Source organism: Eubalaena glacialis, chromosome 6, assembly GCF_028564815.1.
Source record: "Eubalaena glacialis isolate mEubGla1 chromosome 6, mEubGla1.1.hap2.+ XY, whole genome shotgun sequence".
In the NCBI taxonomy this organism is placed as follows: Eukaryota; Metazoa; Chordata; class Mammalia; order Artiodactyla; family Balaenidae; genus Eubalaena; species Eubalaena glacialis.
The window spans coordinates 2,132,669-2,154,871 of NC_083721.1; the positions used below are offsets into that span (position 1 = coordinate 2,132,669).

Genomic DNA, 22,203 nt, shown 5'->3' on the forward strand with positions numbered 1-22,203 from the left:
GCAAACGAAGCAACTGACAAAGGATTAATCTCCAAAATATACAAGCAGCTCAACATCCAAAAAACAAACAACCCTATCCAAAAATGGGCAGAAGACCTAAATAGACATTTCTCCAAAGAAGATATACAGATTGCCAACAAACACATGAAAGGATGCTCAGCATCACTAATCATTAGAGAAATGCAAATCAAAACTACAGTGAGATATCACCTCACACCGGTCAGAATGGTCATCATCAAAAAATCTACAAACAATAAATGCTGGAGAGGGTGTGGAGAAAATGGAACCCTCTTGCACTGTTGGTGGGAATGTAAATTGATACAGCCACTATGGAGAACACTATGGAGGTTCCTTAAAAAACTAAAAACAGAACTACCATATGACCCAGCAATCTCACTACTGGGCATATACCCTGAGAAAACCATAATTCAGTCATGTACCACAATGTTCATTGCAGCTCTATTTACAAAAGTCAGGACATGGAAGCAACCTAAGTGTCCATCGACAGATGAATGGATAAAGAAGATGTGGCACATATATACAATGGAATATAACTCAGCCATAAAAAGAAAAGAAATTGAGTTATTTGTAGTGAGGTGGATGGACCTAGAGTCTGTCCTACAGAGTGAAGTAAGTCAGAAAGAGAAAAACAAATACCATATGCTAACACATATATATGGAATCTAAAAAAAAAAAAAAAAGGTCCTGATGAACCTAGGGGCAGGACAGGAATAAAGATGCAGATGTAGAGAATGGACTTGAGGACACGGGGAGGGGGAAGGGTAAGCTGGGACAAAGTGAGACAGTAGCATTGACATATATACACTACCAAATGTAAAACAGATAGCTAGTGGGAAGCAGCCGCATAGCACAGGGAGATCAGCTCAGTGCTCTGTGACCACCTAGAGGGGTGGGATAGGGAGGGTGGGAGGGAGACGCAAGAGGGAGGGGATATGGGGATATATGTATACGTACAGCTGATTCACTTTGTTATACAGCAGAAACTAACACAACGTTGTAAAGCAATTATACTCTGATAAAGATGTTAAGGGAAAAAAGAAAAGAAAAACCTATGTACAGAGTAAACAAATGCAGTGCCTCTTACACGCCCCCTCCCAAGTGTCCCCCACAGGAAATCCTGTTATACTATATAAAACTTGTCTAAGTGGAGACTATAAAGTAACAATTTTTCTTATATTCAATCATGAAATAAATCTTTAATCTGTGTCCTAAATTTAATTTTAAAAGATTATACGTCAATTAGCACATCTGTCAAGGGCAAAGACGTCATCTGACAATAACTGGGGACTTAACAAGTGACCATTTGAGCTCAGCGCCTGTTAGGAGCTAAACTGTGTCCCTGCAAAATTCATACGTTGAAATCCTAACCCCCAGTACCTCTGAATGTGTCTGTATTTGCAGATAAGGTCTTGAAAAGCTGATTAAGTTAGAATGAGGGCTTTAGAATGGGCCCTGATCCAATCTGATTGGCATCCTTATAAGAGAAAATGTGGATACACAGACTCTGGGGTGGGAAAGGACCACATGAGGACACAGCAAGAAGACGGCTGGCCACCTCCAAGCCAAGGAGGGACGCCTCAGAAACCAACCCTGTCGACACTTTGATCTGGACTTCCAGACACCAGAACTGTGAGAAAACAAGTTTCTGTTGTTCAAGCCACCCAGTCTGTGGTATTTTGCTATGGCAGCCCTAGCCAACTGATACAGCACCCCTGATTTACATTTGAAGGTCAAATTCTTCTCACCCATTGAAATTCTACATTGACTGAACATGAAGAAAAGCCTCCATGATTTTCTCAGAATATATAGCTATTATTAATGGTAATACTCCTAAGTCTTTATATTGAGTATTATGAAAAATAGAGATGTCTTTGAAAATGAGCTATAGAGAGCCAGAGCTCTAAAAGAGAGGGACAGGAAAGAGCTTAGGTGTAAAACCCCAAAAGAATTAAATCTAGGCTTATGTGATAGGTAATTAAATTAACAGTGTATACTTTGTAGCTCCCCAAAATAGCCCAACCACCTAGCAGAAAAGCCATTCCAGTTCTGAGGTCTGAATTGTAAGAGCCACTTCATTTTGATCCCATGGGCAACAGGGGCATGAGAAAACCCAATAAGGATTCAGTTGTTAGAAAACAGCTACTAGAAGCAAAAATGAGGCTTAAGATTGATGTGTTCAGAGAACCCTGTTCAGAAAACCGCTGTGTTTATTTTTCTTACTCAAGAGGCCTATTAAAAGAGTCAACTCAGACTATTGATTTCAACAACTAAGATTTCTTTCTCTTTTTTTTTTGGTGAGAGAGGGGAGACTTATCAAAATAATTTGTAAAAGTAATTCAAAGCACAATCCCATTAATACTGGGTTGGCCAAAAAGTTCCTTCAGTTTTTAAGTAAAAATAAAAGACATTTTTCATTTTCACCAAGAACTTACTGAACAATGTATTCACTGTTTTGTCCCACTACCTTCTGCCATTTTTCAGGCAACTTCATAATTCCATCTTTCCAAAACTTTTTATCTTTTTGAGCAAAGAACTGTTCCAGGTGCCTTTTACAGTCTTCCAGGGAATGGAAATTTTTTCCATTAAGAGAATTTTGTAAAGACCGAAATAAATGGAAATCGGAAGGTGCAATGTCTGGTGAATATGGCGGATGCATCAGAACTTTCCAGCCAAGCTGTAACCGTTTTTGCCTGGTCATCAAAGAAATATGTGGTCTTGTGTTGTCCTGATGGAAGATTATGTGTTTTCTGTTGACTAATTCTGGACGCTTTTCGTCGAGTGCTGCTTTTAGCTGGTCTAACTGGGAGCAGTACTTGTTGGACTTAATCGTTTGGTTTTCCGGAAGGAGCTCTTAATAGAGGACTCCCTTCCAACCCCACCATATACACAACATCACCTTCTTTGGATGAAGACCAGCCTTTGGTGTGGCTGGCGGTGGTTCATTTCGCTTGCCCCACGATCTCTTCCATTCCACGTTATTGTACAGTATCTATTTTTCACAGCCCATCACAACTTGTTTTAAAAACGGCATGTTTTCGTTATGTTTCAGTAGAGAATCGCATGCAGAAATATGGTCCAGGTTTTTTTCACCTATGTGGAACCCAAACACCAAAGCGATTAACATAACCAAGCTGGTGCAAATGATTTTCAGTGTTTGATTTGGATATTTTGAGTATGTCAGCTACCTCCTGCATGGTATAACGTTGATTGTTTCTCGATTATTGTTTCGATTTGGTCACTATCAACTTCAACTGGTCTACCCGACCGTGGAGCATCGTCTGGTGAGAAATCTCCGGCACGGAACTTCGCAGACCACTTCTGACACGTTCCATCAGTCACAGCACCTTCTCCACACACTGCACAAATCTTTTTTTGTGTTTTCAGCAGTGTTTTTACCTTTCTTGAAACAATCTAGCATAATATGCCGAAAATGTTGTTTTTCTTCCACCTTCAATATTAAAATGGCTACACAAAAATTCACCAATTTTGGTAAGTTTTTTTTTTTTTAAACGCACGCTGATATGACAGCTGTCACAATACAATCTAACAAAATTGTTTCAAATGAAGTTAAAGACAACTAGGCACTACCAGAGCCATCTTATGGAAAAAACGGAACGAACCTTTCGGCCAACCCAATATAAATCTCTCTCTCCCTGTGTGTGTGTGTGTCTCGTCACTCACGTGGGGACACGTGGATATAAGGCTGGGGCAAGTCAGGGCACCCACAGGCAGCTCCAGGGGCGTCTGCGGACCGTCAGCATCGGCGCGTGGCAGCACCCGGGCAGGAGCAATGACTGACGACAGGCAGAGGGGCCACTCAAACGTAAAGGGAAACATCAAGGGACAGTGGCCTTGCTCTGCAAAGGGACGCAGGCACTCCATCTGGATGGTGCCCAGGCTTGCTGGCACCTGACCCCAGGCTGGGCCTAAGCCCAAAGGCTGAGGAAAGCCCAGCTCAGACGCTCCCCAAGAAAGGGGGGCAGAGCCCCGGGTTTCTGATTATCTGAACCTGTTTTCTTACTTACGCCAGTTGTGATTAGATTTGCTGTTCCATGCAATCAGGTGACTGATGCAGACCTTCACTATTTCCTGAATTATGACTGCATGCTCTGAGATTTTTAGAAGCATACATTCATGTATTAATCATGTAATTTTAAACTTTCTATGTTAAAAGCAGATAAGAACTAATTAAACACGGGGTGGGGGGAAGAATTCAGAAAGATGATTTCAGTGACTTAAGCATAAACGGGTCATATTTCAACAAACTCAGCTTAACATTTTCTTAAAATTTTTAAAACAGAAGGACAATTATAAAGTAGTTAAGTTTTACCAACGTAAAAAGACACTAACACATGTCCAACAAAACATAAATAACTACAGATAAAGATGTATCATTCAGATTTTATTTATTTTTTTGTTTATTTCTGGCCACGCTGTGCGGCTTGTGGGGTCTTAGTTCCCCAACCAGGGATTGAACCCGGGCCACAGCAGTGAAAGCGCCGAGTCCTAACCACTGAACCACCAGGGAATTTCCTCATTTGGATTTTAGATGACCAACACTAAGACAGTAAAAAGCTGGTTATTTTTGAAACAACTCTAACTGTCAAAGAAGTCGATTATACCTAAAAATAGAAACGTGTAGGCTAGACAGTCTTTTAGACCCAAGATGCTATCACTAAGATGAGAGTCTAAGCAAAGCTAAGTAACAGGCCCAGACAGACGCATGAGGATGCGGCAGACCCAGCTCGGCCGGCCGTGGCCAGGACCAGTCACAAACTGTCAGTCACACATCATCTGTTGCACCCTTCACCAACCTCAAGAGCAATGAAAACTTTCAATCATTTTACGCACAAAACTTTTATTTTAGGGTCCACAAGAACTGCAAATCCACAAAGTTACTTAGTGTCAAAGCATTTTTAAAATTCAGATTTTCAATTCTTAACAGTCAATTGCAACCAGAACAGAATCAGTCTTACGTTGATACTTAAAGAGCAGAGGACTGAGTCCACAGTCCTGCTCTGTGTGAAAATGCCTCCCGCAGATAAACAAGCAGTGAATGCTTCATCCTCCTGAAAATCTACATCCAACCCAAACCGTGCAAAGTGGTTCCATTAGGGGGAGGAGATTTCAGAGGGGCTCACAGTCTGCATCTCAGGAACGTGGGATGTCTAAACTAGACTAAAATAAAGGCACATATTCTCTTAATCTAGAAGAAAAATGTTTGTATCTATGTTCAAAAAGCCATACATTCGTTGTTGCTAATGTTCCTATAATGTTTATGTAATAATTTTTAAAAGATTTTAGGACTCGGTTATGACATAAGATTGAATTTGGCACTAAACAGTCTGCAGAAAAAGTAGCGTAAGTTACCAAATGTGGTTTGAATGCTCCAGAGCTACCAATTATGCCTCGGGGGAAATTGAAAAAAGTCACCTCTCATTTGGGAAGGACACAGGGTTTTCATACTTATAGAATCATTACTTCCAATGGTTCTCTCCCAGATGCATGTTACAGGCAGTCGGAAATCTACGTAACTGGCCTACTCCCTGGGGCCTGGGAATATGTTACATTACATGGCGAGGGAGAATTAAGGCTGCAGGTGAATTAAGGCTGCTAGTCAGCTGACCTTAAAGAGATGATCCTGGATTATCTGGACAGGCCCACTGTACTCACAAGGGTCCTTAAGTAGGGAAGAGGGAGGCGGAAGAGCCACAACCAAAGAGATGGCATCACGAGAAGGACTGAACTGGTGTCACTGGCTTTGAAGGCGGAGGGGCCCAGAGAGCCAAGGACGCGGGCACCTCTAGAAGCCAGAAAAGGCAGGAAATGGATTCTCCCCTGGAGCCTCAGGAAGGATCAGCCCTGCCCACATCTTGATTTTAACCTAACGAGTCCCAGGTCAGACTTCTGGTCTCCAGAGCTCTGAGAGAATATCTATGTGTTACTTTAATGCACAAAGTCTGTGTTATTTGTTACAGTAGCCGCAAAAAACTGACACAACTATGAAAAGAGTGTAACAGACTTAAAAGGGAAAAATAAAAGCATTTGATTTGCGCTGCTGTCCCCCCTGCCCCCCCCCAAAAAAACTATGTCATCTGATCTGATGATCCGGGAGGATGTGCTAACTATAGAGGGTTTGGCCCCAGGTGAGAACTAGCTAACAAAAGTCAAAAGAGGGCCCGTCTGTTTACCGTGCATTCGCGGACAGCAGTCTGCACAGGCGCCCTGAGCCCTCCCAGCAGCCCCGGGACCGAGGGCCACCCCACACGTGGAGGCCCAGGCACCCAGCATCTGCCCACCCAGCTGAGTCAAGCGGCTCCCGAGCACCAGAGCTGGGCCGAGCCGCACCGGGCAGCCCCTGAACTCAGCGTTCTTGGCTGCCGCTCCGAGCTGCCTCTCTGTCTCCTCATTTTACTGTTTCCTAAGGAATCTGCAGTGACTGTCTTGACACCGCTTGGCTGAAACCACAGGTTCCAGAAGACCTTCCACCAACAAGAGTGCACCTTTCTGTCACTGGCATCCCACTGTTACCAATGCTTAAACATGCAAACTGTGAAGGTCCTAACACAAAAGTATGAAAGGATCAGGAAATTACAACCATGAGAAAGTGGCAAATAAAACCCAGTGTTCAGCCAATCTGCCGCTGAGGTACAGCTTTCCTAAACAGCTGCTACCATATATTTTCAATATCAGTATCTTTATTTGGAGATTTATGTTGGATAAAAGATCTTAAGTAAAGATTTTAAATATCTGTTGATACTCTCATACAGTACAATTCTTCTTCAAATTCTTTAGTGTAATCTCAGTAAAAGGAAAGAGTAACTTTTCTAATAAAATGCATCTCGCATTTTATCTTAAATTGTTGAAGACATCCAGATTACTTAGTCTGTTAATAAGATGGCTGTCTTCAACTATCTAGTGGGCAACGTCTTAACTTAAAAAAAAAGGGTCAGATTTATCCTTTATGGCTCCACAGGCTCCACAGCACTAGTGGGTGGATTGTGGCTCCACGTGAAGAAGTGTGTGGTGTAGACAGAGGATCTGCCTTTGGCTCATCCGCACCTGACGATCTCCTAGTTGGGTCTCTGGAGACTAGGCCGCTGTGGAGTGGCCGGACTCGGACTAGGTAACCTACCTCAGGCCCTTCCAAGCAAGAGATGCTATGATTTTACTTCAAAAAAAGTCAGAGGAAATATATAATTTATCTAACATTTGCTTTATATAAAAGTTTATAAAAACAGCCATTCTTTAAGCATGCTGCTAACAAAATAAAGCTACGCTTCACAGTTAGGCAGCTGACTCCTAGTTGAAAACAAGAAGTGTTAAGGAGGGCACTGTCTTTAACCCTAAGCACACGTGTGCTCACCCTCAGACCGTACGTTCCTTAATTTCTCCTCAACAGCTTCTAGTACAACAGACCTTCAAATGGACAAAAAAATGTCCAAAGTCACAAACTGGGAAGTCATTGCAGCCTATTCAATAATATGTAAAACGTATTTGCCATAATTTATGTGTAGTGTCAATGTAGTAATAAAAGTGAATTAATGCCTCAAATTGGTAGCTCTTTCATGGGGAAAACTAATATCAAATGTGTACTCCTGGAACATGGAAGCCCTCCCCAGGGGTCTTCCCAGCGTATCTGTACATGAAAGGCTTTCACATTTGGGGGTGGGGGCAGGGAGTGAAGGCTAATGAGAAAGCACAAAAAAGACCCAGATGGTATCCAGATTCTGCAAGTACTGATAGAAAGTAAGGTTTAGCCTGTGCCCGAAAACAACCAGGCAACTGATGGCCCATTTCTATGCATAAACACTGCGCTGCCTTTACTGGAAGGTGCATACTGAGAAGAAAAGCAAATGAACCCTCCCACAGCTCTGCGCCGCAGAGGCCAAGCTTAAAGAACGGTAATTCCTCCAGTCGACATGATGGGAATCGCCTACACTTGGTCGTCAGTTGTCACAGATCCCCTGCGTCAGGCCTTCCGAAATGACGGTGATTTTAAATCACAGCTCAGCACACCCTGCCATGTCATCACTAGCTTTCATGTTAGGCTGTTCCATCCAGCTTTCCCCCGAGCCTGACTGTGACAGACACACGTGCTCCCCTCCCCCACCCTGTGTCCCTCACTCCTGGTACCCAGTCTACGCAACAGTCACCACCCCGCAGGTGTGACCAAAGGGACAAAGTACAATGTGTGAGTGTTAATCAAGTTCCATACCGTGGGAGTTTGCAGAAAAGGAACCACAACCAATACACAGAGACCACTCACAAGATAGAAAGTCCTGAAGTCTTTCTTTCTTGACATGAAACAAGTTAGCACACATGCCAAGCGTTAAGGAGGTCTGAGTACACACTTCTAACCAAGGGGACAGCAGTCACCTTCTCCAGCACTCAGACACCACACTAGACTTAAAACTGAAGAGTTCCAACAGAAAAAGAAAGATCGGATAAATGCATCTAAATATGAGAAGACTGAAGAATCAGCCTTTGAAGGTTTACATATTTTTAAAATAAAGGAAATACAGTAAGATTGTAGCAGTTTGAATCACAGCATTTGCAAGTTCAGGAAGAGATCTTGCTCACTCCAGGCACGCCCCTGACCCGAGGCTTTGGATAGAAGGGTTCCCAAACCGCTCTTTCCCTGGATTTCCCCTTCACCTCCTTAAGGTCTGTTTCTCTTTCTCAATGTGGTCTAACTGCAGTTTTCAAAAGGTGCGCCGTTATGAAGGGGGTTTGAAAACATCTAGCAAGACTAAGTGTTTACCACAGTCCCAGCAATCCTTGCAGCGCTCTACCCCGACAGGTACACAGGGAAAATGAGAAGACAGACGCACACGCAAGGCTATTCAGTGCAAGACTATGTCAAACAGCAAGAGACGAAACCATTCAAATTCCACTGATGGGAGACCGGTGGAATAAACCACGGCACACGGACACGACAGAGTTCTAGGGGACTATAAAAAGCAATGGGAAAGATCTCCACACGCTACGTCCACCAGGAAACGTTGAGGGAAAAAAGCGAAGTGGGAAAATGTGTGTGTAGTTTGTAATCTCTTATGTAAGAAAGGGAAATACAAATATGTATGAATGTCTCCTATAGAAGGAGACTATTTAGGTAAGGGCAGGGATAGGGTAGAGAGGACAGGGGTATACGCTAGATTGTTTTAAATGTATCGTGTTGGTAGACTTGCCTTTGGAAGCATGTATTTTATATACTTATAAAACAAATTAAATTTTAAAAAAGCTTTCCCTAAAAATATCAGAAAAAATAAAACAAATGAGGTTATTAAATGTATGTGCAGTTGGCAGAAATTTGACTATTCATTCCTAGTGGGGTAACAGATCCAAATGCCACAAAGAACTACTGAAAAGGTTTTAAGTCTGTCTTCACTAGTCACACTGTTGATGGCAGAGTTAAAGTGTTATTCAGAGGCTGTGGAAGGTGGAGTAAGCAGTTCCCCTGACCCGCAGCACCAGCACCGTCCGGGTGTTTGTTGCAAGTGCTGGCTCCCAGGCCCCATCCCGTACCTGCTCAGTCAGAAACTCTGGGGTGGGGCCTGGCCTCAGGTTCCAACGAGCGCTCCACTGGATTCCGATCCAGTCTGAGAACCTCGCTCTAACACTATCATCCCCAAGCATCCCTGAAAACTGGAAGAAAGAAAACATAAAAGAGCAGGAAGAAAGCAAATATAGAGGACAGAGCGGTTAAATAAAACCCTAAAGTCCTGAATTTGAATTGAAAAGATCAAAGTAAACTCAGGAAGTGCTTCCACCTTTAAATTCCTAGCTCTGCCCCCTGAAAAAGCCCAGCAGCAACTTGAAGCCCAAGCACACAGACTGGGGTCTCCAAATACCATCTCCCACTAGAAGGAATCAGGGCTCCCTGGAGAATGGCTACTCCAGGTCCAGGGCAGGAAATGCATAAAATGAGTCTGGAACATTGCGTCATACCAGAGAGCAACGAAACTAACAAAGATTCCTACACTCACAAGCCTGCTGGCAAAGAGGGAACTTGCCCATCAGTAAGGATAGCAAGTGCGATGGACTGAAACAAACCAAGTATGTTTAAATCCTTAAGTTCATAATGATACTACAAAAATAAGATAAAAATAAGTAAAACCTAATTGATCACCAATGAAGAATACCAGTGAACTAACTCATTTTGAGAAGTTATGTACAGGAGAAGAATCAAGCATTTGGTCTGCCTTTCCTATACAAACTATACCACTGGGTAACCGAGTAACATAAACAAATGTGTGTGTGTGTGTGTACAAATACACACTCTTTACAGAAATCTTTCAGATAATAAATGAAGAAACGGTAAAATTAGAATAAATAGCACGGTTTTGCAACCCTTAGGGAATTAATGATGTGAGAATAAATATCTGCTAACATCACAAAAAGAGAGACCACCAGACATTATTGCGCCTGCTGACGGAAGAACACACCACCACCTGTGCAAATCTTGCCAGAAAAACCCAAACTGCATTCTGACCCAAACTCAGGCTCTGACACCCTACAGGAAACAGAGGACAGAGGATGGTGTTCAAGGACACCACAGGACACAGCTGGCACAGTCCAGGGGGGACCACAAGACACACCCCCTGGGCTCTTCAAGAAGCTGCAAGGAACAAAAGAGGGATGGGGGGAAATCAAGATTTCAAGAGAGACTGAAGACATTTATCTAAAAACCTTATTTGGATACTAAATAATTCAAAGATTTTTAAAAAAAAAGACATTTCAGACATGTTGGAAATGTAAACGCTGAATATTTGATACTAAGGAATTGTTTTATTTAGATGCCATAAAAGTTTTGCAGTTATGTTTTTTAGAAGTCCTTATCTTTTAGAGATCCATACTGTCTTAGCTCAGGCTGCCATGACAAAACACCCCAGATGAAGTGGCTTAAACAACACAATTGTTTTCCTCGTTCTGGAGGCTGGAGTGCAAGGCGCCTGACTGGGCTCCCGGGGAGGGCTCTCCTTCCTGACTTGCAGAGCGCAAGCGCCCTCCCAATCTCTCCTCCTCTTTTTATGAGCCCAGTGACCCCACCATAAGGTTCCCACCCTCATGACCCAAGCCAAACCTGATGACCTCCCAGAAGGTGGCATCTCCAAATACCACCACATTAGGGGCTTGGGCTTCACTATATGAATTTGGGCGGGACACACAAATATTCAGTCCATAACACATACATTTACCAATAAATGTGTGATGCCTGAGATTTGCTTCAAAATAACATAGGATTGGAAGGAATGGGGGGTATAAAGAAGCAAGATTGACATTCATTCAATTGTTGAAGTTGAGTGATAGGTTTGTAGGGTTTCTTCACACAATTCTATTTCTTTTTACATATTTGCAAGTTTGTGTAATAAAAAGTTTGAAATGTTAACAATTCTGCCATTTCTCTTACCTTTTTCTCTTTCTCCTTTTTTGCCTAGCACGTATCACCTATTACATTACATAATTTACTATGTATGTACACTGTCTTATCTCCTCTTGCTGGAACGTAAGCTCTAAGAGGGCTGGGGTCTTTGCTCACAGGTGTAACCCAAGCACCTGCAACAGCGCCTGGCACAGAAGAGATGCTGAGTACCCATTCGCTGATGGCGAATCTAGCCCAACTCCCTCATGTTCTACGCTAGACAATTCAGGGCCCCCAAAGCACAGGATATCCTACAGCAGATGCAATGACGGTGCTGGCTGTCAAGTTCTCAGAGTATGAATTTAGTTTTAGAATGAGTGAGATTACACTAAAAATTTCCAGTACGGCTGCCCTACTCAGTTCTTCGACTGCTGAACTAAAGGAAGTGATATTTTTATTTTACTTAACTCTATGGCAAAGGCTTTCTCTCAGGGGTGACTTTAGGGACAATCCCCCCTTCCGTGTGGGCAGTGTCTGACATCCCGACCACTAAGAAAGGTCGTGGTGGAGGAGGAGTCGCCACCTGGCTGCTGGTCCTCGCCGCGCCACCAAATACTGAGGGCTCCTGGTCAGGCACAGCGAAACTGGCCCTCAGGTCTTCAACCTCAAAATGACCTGACGCCCCTTCCCACTGTGCACCTCAATGCCTAGAAACTCTGAGCTGACCCAGCCAGACTAAGAGTGCCTACAAACGGTGAGCTACAGGTGTAGTAAAAATTGTTACCACAGGGGTTATTGTTAGTTCCAAGGCTCTACCTAAAGTTTCAGCTCTGAAACTTATGCAACAAACTTCCAAACACTAAACAGATCTGTTAAAAATAAGAAAACTTCTAAACATATCCCACTCCCTGGTGAAACCAATGTCTAAGCCTATTGTCAGTTTCTTCATAATTTCTCTGCTCACTTTTTTAAAAATTTTGCAAACAAAGGCCTAAAATAATATTGAGGAATGAAACATCATGTAACACTTGTGCAGGAAGACAAAAGCATTTATTTCCCTAGGGGAAAAAAGAGGGAAACAGAGATTGCAGAAAAGGTTCATCTTTTCCTAAGAGATCATCCCACCTTGTATCAACATCTCAAGCCCAAAATTCCAGATACCAGGGAATTGCTCCTTGGTCCGGAGCACAATGAGGACAAGCCTCCAAGGACAGAAGAAGTGATATAAAACCAAAGACACACGATGGATGCCGGCCGATGTGCACCGGAATGCCAATGCAGACACCGTAATGAAGGAGCTGAATGGGGCGCCCAAAAGATCTGTCCACGTCTTGACCCCCCCAGAACCTGAGAATGAACCTTATTTGGAAAAGGGGTCTTTACAGATGTGATTAAGCTCAGGCTCTCAAACAAGATCATTCCAGATCATATACGGATGGGACCTAAATCCAATGACAAGAGGTCACTTGTCAGGTCAGATAAGAAACAGAAGGGAAAACACAGGGAGAGAGAAAGCCGTGTGAAGACAAGGCAGAGACTGGAGTGATGTGGCTACAAGCCAAGGAATGCCAAGGATTTCTGGGAGCTGGAAAGAGGCAAGAAAGGATTCCCACCCCGCCCCCCCCACAAAGCCTTGGGAGGGAGTACAGCCTTGCTGATACCCTGATTTTCAACTTCTGGTCTCCAGAACTGTGAGAGAATAAATTTCTGTTGTTTTAAGCCATCCAGTTTCTGGTAACTTGTTACAGCAGCCCTAGAAAACTAATACATATGGTATAAAATACAAAAATAGAATGTACATCTTTCCTAGTGCTATACCAATTCATCTTTTAGGTATGTTTTTGGCCATACTTCTCATATGTCAAAGTAAACCCAGATGAACAAGCAATTCAGAAGAGGTCCAAGCACGAATAAACACATAAAAAGAACCTCACTAATTGTCAGGTATATAACACCAAAACAACTCTGATGGCCTTGGGCTGGGCAAAGAGTTCTCAGGTATGATATCGAAAGTACAATCCATAGGAAAAAAAAAAAAGGTAACTGGACTTCATCGAAATTTAAAATGTTTGTACTTCAAAACACATTAACTGAAAGACAACCAAAGATCAGGACCAAATATTTGTAAATCATATATCTGATAAAGGACATATATCAAGAAAATATAGCGAAACCTTACAACTCATGCAAATGTACAGAGCAGCATTACTCATGACAAAAAGTTGGAAACGATCCTAATGTCCATCAACTGGCGAATGGATAAACCAGATGTGGTCCATCCACACAGTGGAATACTAGTCAGCAATAAAAAAAGGAGCAAATTATAGTTGGTGCAACACGGATGAACCTCAGAAACACTGCAGAGTGAAAGAAGCCGGACAGAAGACGGCATGTTACGTGATTCACTTCTTTGGAATGTCTAGAAAACGCAAATTTATAGGGACAGAAAGCAAATTAGTGGCTGCCTATGTCTGGGGATAGGAGCAGAGATTGACTACTAACAAGTTCTTGGGGTGATGGAAATGTTCTAGAACTGAATTATGGTGATGGCTGCACAACTCTGAATATTTACTAGCAGTCAGAGGATTGTACATGTACAATGGATATTAATTTTATAGTATGTAGATTAGAGCTCAATAAAGCTGTTCAGAAAAAGTCATCCATCAGACTGGCAAAAATTAAAAAGATGACTCCCATCCAGTGGGGCAGAGGATAGCTTTTTCACAGGGTGATTCAGGAGCAGGTTTCAAAATTTAAACTGCTCCCCCCTTCTGACCCAGCAATTACACTTCTAGATTCCATTCTTCGTAATGAAAATGTATTCCTGCTTTTATTTATACACATTTAAGGTTAAAGTTTCATTTCGAAAAGTTACAGCTATATCTTCTTTCAAGGCTTCATCCAAATGCCAGGTTGACAGTCCCTCAATCCTAAATGTTCCACAGCAGAAGCTGAATCATCGACCCGAGAATGCTTTGTTTTGGTCATAGTTAAATTTCTACTGACTTGTAGTAAAGAAAACATATCTGAACACAACTCAGAAGGACCATGTCAAAGATTACGGTCCCTACCATACCACTCAGCTTTTCTTTTACTGGATTAACATGTATGTCCTCAATTCAAAAACTCCAAACAGAGAATGTCCCAGTATCAAAAAGAAAAAAACAAACTAAGTGCACAGCAGTTTACCTGAAAACAAGTCTGAGCGATCAGGATTCAAACTCTACAAAACGATCTTGATGAAGACGTGTATTTAAAGAAAGTAACTTTACACCATCAGAAGCGCCTACCTATGGAAGCATTCAATGACATATAACACGGTTTTTCCTTTACAGTAATGTTTACTCACTTATTGATTTGATTTCTTCAACAAATACGTCCTGAGCACCAACTACGTGCTCAGCACCGTCCAGGTGCCAGAAACACAGCAGTGATCATAACAGATAAAGTTCCCGCAATTCTGAACCTCACATTCTAGTGTGCGGGCAGCCTGGGTTAGGGGTGAAGAGAAACAATCAACCATGAAAAAACAAATGTTCTATCATGGGGGTGCTGAGCCAATAAGACTGAATAAAGTCGAAGCGATGCCAAACCCTAAGCAGGCCTGGGAAGTGGCACATGAGCAGCCCCGGGAGCGGGAGGGAAGCACCCAGGGGGTCAGGAAAGCAACGCGGGCACCACGGGAACAGGGGCTGCAGGGACCGAGTGGTTAAAGGCACAGCCAGGAGGCCAGTGTTGGGGGCAGGGGGCGGTAGGCTGCAGAGGGTCTCAGAGCCCGTGGGAAGGTCTGGGAATATTACGCTGAGAAGGTGGGTGGCCCCTGGAGGGGCCTGAGCGGAGGAATTACATGCTGTACTTCTCTCTTAGAGAGACTGCCTTCAACCCCAGAGAGAACGAGCTTCAAGGGCCAGGCTGGAAATGGGGTGGCCAGCTGGGAGGCTGCTGGGGTCCCAGGGAGAGATGAAGGGGGCCGGGGTTTGGGGGAGCAGCAGTGAAGGTGGGGAGAAGGGGCTGAATTCTAGATCAATTCAAAGACAGAATGCTATTTGCTGGTAGACTGAATGTCGGTTGTGAGAGAAAAAAAGAAGTTGGGAATGACTACAAGGTCATCAATTTTAAATTTAAAAACCAAATATTCTCTAAGTGCAAAATACTGTGAATACATTTAAAATTCACATTAAGAGCAGTTCCAAAGGAATGATTTGACTGAAGGCGGGGACAGAAGGGAGGTAACACAGAAGGAAAGGTGATACAAAGGGAGGACAGAAAGCCCAGGAGGCTGTGAGAGAGAGGGGTGATCGGGAGAATCTGAGGCTGCGCGGTCCCCATCCCGTGGTCTGTCGTCTAGATCCGAAGCCCCCAGGCCAGAGCAGAGGGCCTGGAGATCAACAGGGAGCCCCTGGGAGACCAAGCACCAAGTTGTGCAATCTGTGTGAAAAGACACTCCACTCCGTCAACTGGCGAAAAAGTTTTTTTAGACAAAAAATTCTTTAGTAAGTCACTGGCCTTTTCAATAAAAGGTAACCAAGGTGGCCTTTCCTACCTCTTGTTGTGTGGACCAACCACCATGCTGTCAGTTCCTTTCTAGGGAAAGACCGGCTCATGTGTTATGTCTGCCATGCTTGATTACTTCAGAGATTCATCAGTGCTTAAATAAAAAAAAAAAAATCAGACCCCTGAGTCTCATTTGCATAAACCAAACTTTACTAGAAACTCTTTAGAAACACATCTTGTAAATCAGGCACATGAGCTGACGTTCAAGTGGAAAAGGAAGCTTTTCACTTCTGAATTATTGGTTCAATTGAATCCACCCTAGAGTTGGGCTAACATACTAGTAACATGGGTTCCCAAATGTGCACCCAGGTGCCTCAGGGTACTGCAGCAAACCCGGAGAGGGCCCAAAGGATGTTCCAAATTTCTGAGGGGAAAGAGCAATACTGAAAATGTCCCAGGCCCCAGCTGGGTTAATCAGTTTCAATACTACATCGTGCTACAGTTCTTTCAATGACATCATTATCATCACAAAACAGGGTAACTGCTGTAATAAAAGGGCAAGAATCACCGCCCACACCCCCACTCCACCACCCCCCCACCCCCGTCAAATAAACAAAGCAGCAGTGTCCAATCTGATTCCCAGGTTAGAGAAGTTGTGCAGTGCCCAACAGGTGCAACCATCCCTAAAATGTTATTGTGGTTATCTAAGAATGAAATAAAAATTTTCTTCCAATTTATGTGTATTTTTTTTCAAATAACTGTTAGGACATAATACTTAATAAAATTATTTGAACCTAACTACTTAATAAATAGAATTACTAAATAGTCTTTTTAGCCTAGAGGTGCCATGAAAAAATTACTGAAGACACTAAGGCCACCATGAACAGAGAAAACTGAGAAGTCTCTCCTGAGTAGCTAACATTCTTTTTGCACATTCATCACTCTTCTGAGTGCTTTACACATATTCATTCAATCCCCATATCAACCCTCTGAGACTGGTACCATCCCTGTCCCTATTTCACAGATGAGGAAGTAGTCACACAGTAAGTCTTGCCTGTTTCTAACCACGCACAGGTAGAAGCGATTTCTTCTTCTTTTTTTTTTTTAAATATTTATTTTTCTATTTTTATTTTTCGCTGTGTTGGGTCGTCGTTGCTACACGCGGGCTTTCTCTAGTTGCGGCGAGCGGGGGCTACTCTTTGTTGCGGTGCGCGGGCTTCTCACTGTGGTGGCTTCTCTTGTTGTGGAGCATGGGCTCTAAGCACGCGGGCTCAGTAGTTGTGGCTTGCGGGCTCTAGAGCACAGGCTCAGTAATTGTGGCGCACGGGCTTAGCTGCTCTGCACCACGTAGGATCTTCCCAGACCAGGGATCGAACCCGTGTCCCCTGAACTGGCAGACGGATTCTTAACCACTGGACCACCAGGGAAGTCTGAAGTGACTTCTAAATGAAGGGAAGTACACGTACTAATGCCTCAGTCCCTGCCCTCCAAATACACCCCATGGAACCGAGGTTTCCTAAGGAGAAATGTTTCTCCCACTTCTCAATAGCTGATTCCCTACTGGCTTAAGGATTCAATATGGACCAAGACCTGCATTTATGTGTATCAGTTTAAAAAGAGGACATTTTAAGTTACTTTTCCGGCAATGAAACTGAAAGTGGGTAAATCACAAGCACCATACTTTCACGCTTGATAGAAAATTGCAATGTGCAAATTTAAAAACTTTAACCTACAGGGGGGAAAAAAACAAAACCCAACCAGGTAAAAAGCATTACGGATCTGCTCAGTTATGTTGCCTTTTTCCCCCTTTGAAAATTCATAATGTCGGATCCGGAACCCTAAATACAGAGATTGAGAAAAATTAAAGCAGCACCATCCGATGTGACTCGGTGAGAACAGATCATTCGAATGAACACTGTTGTTTTTCAGATACTACACAATTCCACGTTGATAGTTACGTGCTATCTTAGGTAGGATGCCAACAGCCAATAAAGAAAAGCCACAAATCAGTGGAATTACAATAGCTTTGTCTGCTAAATGAGATAGCTGGAAAAGGAACATCTCTTTCCTAACATACCCTTGGATCAGAAACCTCAGTCTTTATTCCAAAGCAGAGAACTGATCCAGTGGTTGAAAAAAAAAATCTAAGCTCTAACTTAAATTTAGATCAAATGGATCTGCTGGATTTGTTTCAGTTTCACTGTGCATCTTTCATGATTAGTCAGTTATACTACAGGTATTCACATTGCTATGACCAGGTGATTTATCGCCCAATGTCATCACACCACTAGTACCGCAGACTGCTCGGTGGACATCCCTGTGCATTTCAGACACATCCTCCAGTATTCAGAAGCTTCACCAGGCCTGGGAGTCTAAGCAGATCCTCCACAGAGGTAGTCACTCTGCACCAGAGGCAGTTAGGCAGCAGCTTCGGGAAACTTTAATTACAGACTAAAGGCCATTAAAACTTTTAGGTAGCTTCAGAATATTATTTAAAAAATTTAGCAAGGTTTTCAAGGAATGATGTATTCTGTTTACCCCTAATCTCTGGGGACTTTCCACTCTTCTCATGGCCACAAATGAACAGTTCCTAAATTTACCTGAACTGGTAACATTCTACATTCTTCTCAGAAAGGCTGATGCACAATTCGCTTTCACTCAAAGTAAAACGTTCTAAATCCTATGAAAAAAATTGAAAACGAGCACAAACTCTGCTCTCATTTTACGATGAACAAACACAGACCTCCTCAGGGTGCAATGGCTGGAAAAGTACTAAACAGACTTCTGAAAACTAAAATGCTGCATACTAAGGGAGCTATGTACACAACAGCAAAGCCTCCAGATGGATTTTTTTAAAGCAATTTTCCTACTACCTTTGTCTACATTGCTTACACTAGCGGCTCCCTTCAACACATGTGCAGCTGAAAGAATGGAACAAGAAAAAGAAAGTATAACGTGAAACCAGGACAGCAAGTGCTTTACCGCAGCTTCAGTCCGACACACCAAAATGAAGTCAGCCTTCCTAAAACTTAAAAAATCTTTAACTTTTAAAGGGATCTTTTTTATTTTTCAAGGTAACTTTCTCTGAAAGTTTACTGAAGCCACTTTCTTTTCTGAGACTCCAATGAATGAATGGTTGTGCCTTTTAAAATAGAGATACCATCAGTACAGACAACAGTTTTAAACACCGGAAAAACCTCTACCAACATAGCTTTTACAATAAATCTGTAGGAAAGGAAACTATCCTTTAGCTGTCTGTCATGCATGCCGGTATGAAACTAAACACTAGACCCATATCTCAAACACTACTAGGATAATGATTTACCTGTTTAGTCAAGGTTGAACCCAACCCAAGGTTGAACTTTCTCTTCAGATATGTATCTACATAACGCCCACAGAAACACTGCTATGAGATGAGAGCTAAGGGGTATGGATGAGATATAATTAGACTTGTTAATGTCTCTACGGGCAATACTGATCCAGCACTCACAGTGTGCAGGGCACGTGGGGAGGAGTCTCCAGGGTCTGGAAGACACTGAAACCTAACAGGAAGACCACCCAGAGCCTGGCTCCTCTTCCCTGAGGGTACAGAAAGCACCTGGGAATTAACTGCAGGGCCTCCAGATCAGCTCTACACACACCTGTTCTCTCGACTAAAGGTGTAGTCTTGAGCAAGACTTGCAGCTGTCCTGGTGAAAAGAGGAAACAGCTTCGATCTATGCAAGTGTCCAAATTTAGATGTGACACCGTCCATTTCCCGGAGAAAGTTTATCAGCTAAAGATAAAGCAACAGACTTCAACTTTAAATATACAATTTCTCAGGGATCTGACAAGAGAAAGCATACAAAAAGAGTATCCATTAATCAAAAAAAAAAAAAAAAAAATGAAAAAGAAAGAGAGAGAAAGAAACAAGAGAGGGCTCAAGACCTACAGAACCATCTACTAAGGCCTAAGTGCCTGCCCGGATGTTGCTGTAGAAAGAGTGCTTCCTTTCAAAGTGTGGAAGACCATCTGAAAAAATTAACTGAAGATAAGAACGCTGTCAAAGGTCAAAAATCCTAATAGTCTGAAACACCTGTCTGCAAGTCATCAAAATGTCAGCCAACATTTCAACACTTTCCATAAGCTCAGTGTTTTTCAAAGTATTTAATTCCGAAGTCATGGCTGTAAAAATTAGACGAAAATTTTCTGTAACAGAATAACAATTCCTTTGTGGATGCGTAAATGTGGCGTCAAAAAAAAAAAAAACCCAAAAAAACCCGACACTCAAACTGAAGAGGCACCAGTCCAGTGGTCCAGAGCGTGGATGAGCTCACCGAACCTTTGCAGCCTCATCTGTGAAATGGGTTTCTGCTCTGTGCCAGCGTCTCGGAAGTGCCTGAGCGGCCTGCGGGGAAGAGCCCCGGGTCGCGGTCCCGGCCCGGCAGAGCCGCCGTGCCCAGGCAAGTGCAGCTGGGCACGGCCGACGGGTCCCCTGCGTCTTCCACTACTTAACACGTTACTGAAGTACAAACCCCCGTCTCCTAACAAACACGACAACCGCACGCAAACTTCGTCCACGCTCGCAACCGAGAGCCGGGAGACCCTCTGCGGGACCGGAGGGAACGGTGCGCCTGGAGGAGACCGTCCCCGCCGGGAAGGACCGGCCCGCGCGGGGCGAGCTGCCGAGCCTGCGGCCGGACGGGGCGCACAGCGGGGCCCCCTCAGGGCGCGCCCTCCGTCCTGGGCGCCCGCGCCCCGAGCGCTGTCCAACTGCAGCCGGACAACCGGAAGAGCGTCCCCGAGGAGATCAGAGGTCGCCTCCAGGAGAGAGAGATATGAGGTCGGCCCCGGGGAGGTCGGAGGTCGCCCGCGGGGTCAGGGCCCCGCCGCAGCCGCCGCCCCGGCCACACCTCCATTCCAGGAAGCGGCCCGGCCGAGAGGGCGGGGGCCGGGCCGCGGGGGCCGAGGGGCCGGCGACCGGGGCCGGGCTGCACGCCGCGGCTGCCGCCCCCTCCCGCGCCGCCGGGCACTTACAGGTGACGATGGGCTTGTTCTCCATGGTGTAGATCACCGGCGGCACCGGCTCCTCAGGGGCGTCCATGGGCGTCCGGCGTCACCGGCCCGGCCTTCTGCGCCCCATGGGCAGCCCGAGGCCGCGCCGGGCCAGCCCGAGCCTAAGCGGCGCCGCAACCGCGACAGCGACGCCCGCCCGGCCGCGTAAGGTAGCTCCCGAGCCGGCCGCCCGCCGTCGCCGCCCGCCGGCCGCCGGCCGCATCCGCTTCCGGTGCCGGCGCGCGGTGGTACCGCTTCCGGGGCGCGCGCCTTAAAGGGGAGGCCTTTCCGCCGCGCGGACGCGGTCCTCCGACTGAAAGGCGGTCCAGGCTGCGCGAGTGTCGGCGGAGGTATCTTCCGCGCCTCCGGGCCGAAGTCCGTGCGGGCCGAAGTCCGTGCGGGCCGGAAGTGGGCGGCTGTGGGGCCCGCGTGGGGCCCGTACCGTAGGGACTGGACGGCGCCCTCGGGCGGACGGGGCTGGCGTGGGGAGGGCAGCCGGGACTCGCCGCGGGGCGCCCACAAGCATCGCCCGCAGGCGTGCCCGACGTCGAGGACGGCCCCGGGGGTCGCTGACCCGGGGCCCGTGGACCCACCCGGGGGTCGCTGACAGCCGCGTGCGGACACGGGGACCCCCCGGGGGTCTCAGACACCCGGACACGGGGACCACCTGGGGGTCGCTGACACCGACACATGGACCCCGGGAGTCACCGACATCAGCAAGTGGACACGAGCGTGTCCATTTCTCACCTGTGTGGGACTGCCGCCCATAGCCTAGCATTGTTATTTCTACCAGAGGCCTGATGCCTCGGGGGAATCAGGACACCGGGTTAATTCCCACCACTGAGCCGAATGGCAGTTACCCCTTGCAACACTCTTGGTCTTGTGTTTCTCGTTACATTGGTTTTATGAAGTAATATTGCTGCCATGAAGTAGAACAAGATTATATATCTTCTCAGTACAACCTAGACTCTCCAGCACCCCGGTCCTCCTCAAGGCGCACCTGGGAGGCTGACTCCCACAAACTCTGCCCAGCGGTTGGAAGCAGCCACCTTTCTCTGCATTCCCACTAGTTTCCTGTCTCGGTGACACTGTAAAATTCTTGAACTAGGGGCTGCCTTTTACTTGTGTCCCCACCCCCAATACCCAGCCACACAGGGCCTTCCACGGAGTAGGCACCTTCTGGGAATGCCACGAAATAAAACCTTACTTCAACTGCAGGTACGTTTCTTATGCAAGGAAAGTAGGTTTGGGGTAACTTTTGCAAATGAAATAAGGTAAATATATGTGAA

At 45.0% G+C, this 22,203-nt stretch overlaps 1 protein-coding gene across 4 annotated transcripts in view; it reads right to left on the minus strand.

Annotated features, from left to right (window-relative positions):
• TRAPPC10 (trafficking protein particle complex subunit 10) overlaps positions 1–21,093 on the minus strand; it is a 90,402-nt gene extending 69,309 nt beyond the window's left edge. For 2 of the 4 annotated variants that reach the window (XM_061193846.1, XM_061193843.1), the window contains exon 1: positions 20,897–21,093. In XM_061193846.1, the coding sequence (XP_061049829.1) occupies positions 20,897–20,963 (67 nt within the window). In that variant the 5' untranslated portion in view covers positions 20,964–21,093. Of the gene's footprint in view, positions 1–9,549; positions 9,574–15,929; positions 16,035–20,896 lie in introns of those variants that run through there. The other 2 variants (XM_061193845.1, XM_061193847.1) reach the window with 2 other exon arrangements.
• Positions 21,094–22,203: the final 1,110 nt, after the last annotated feature.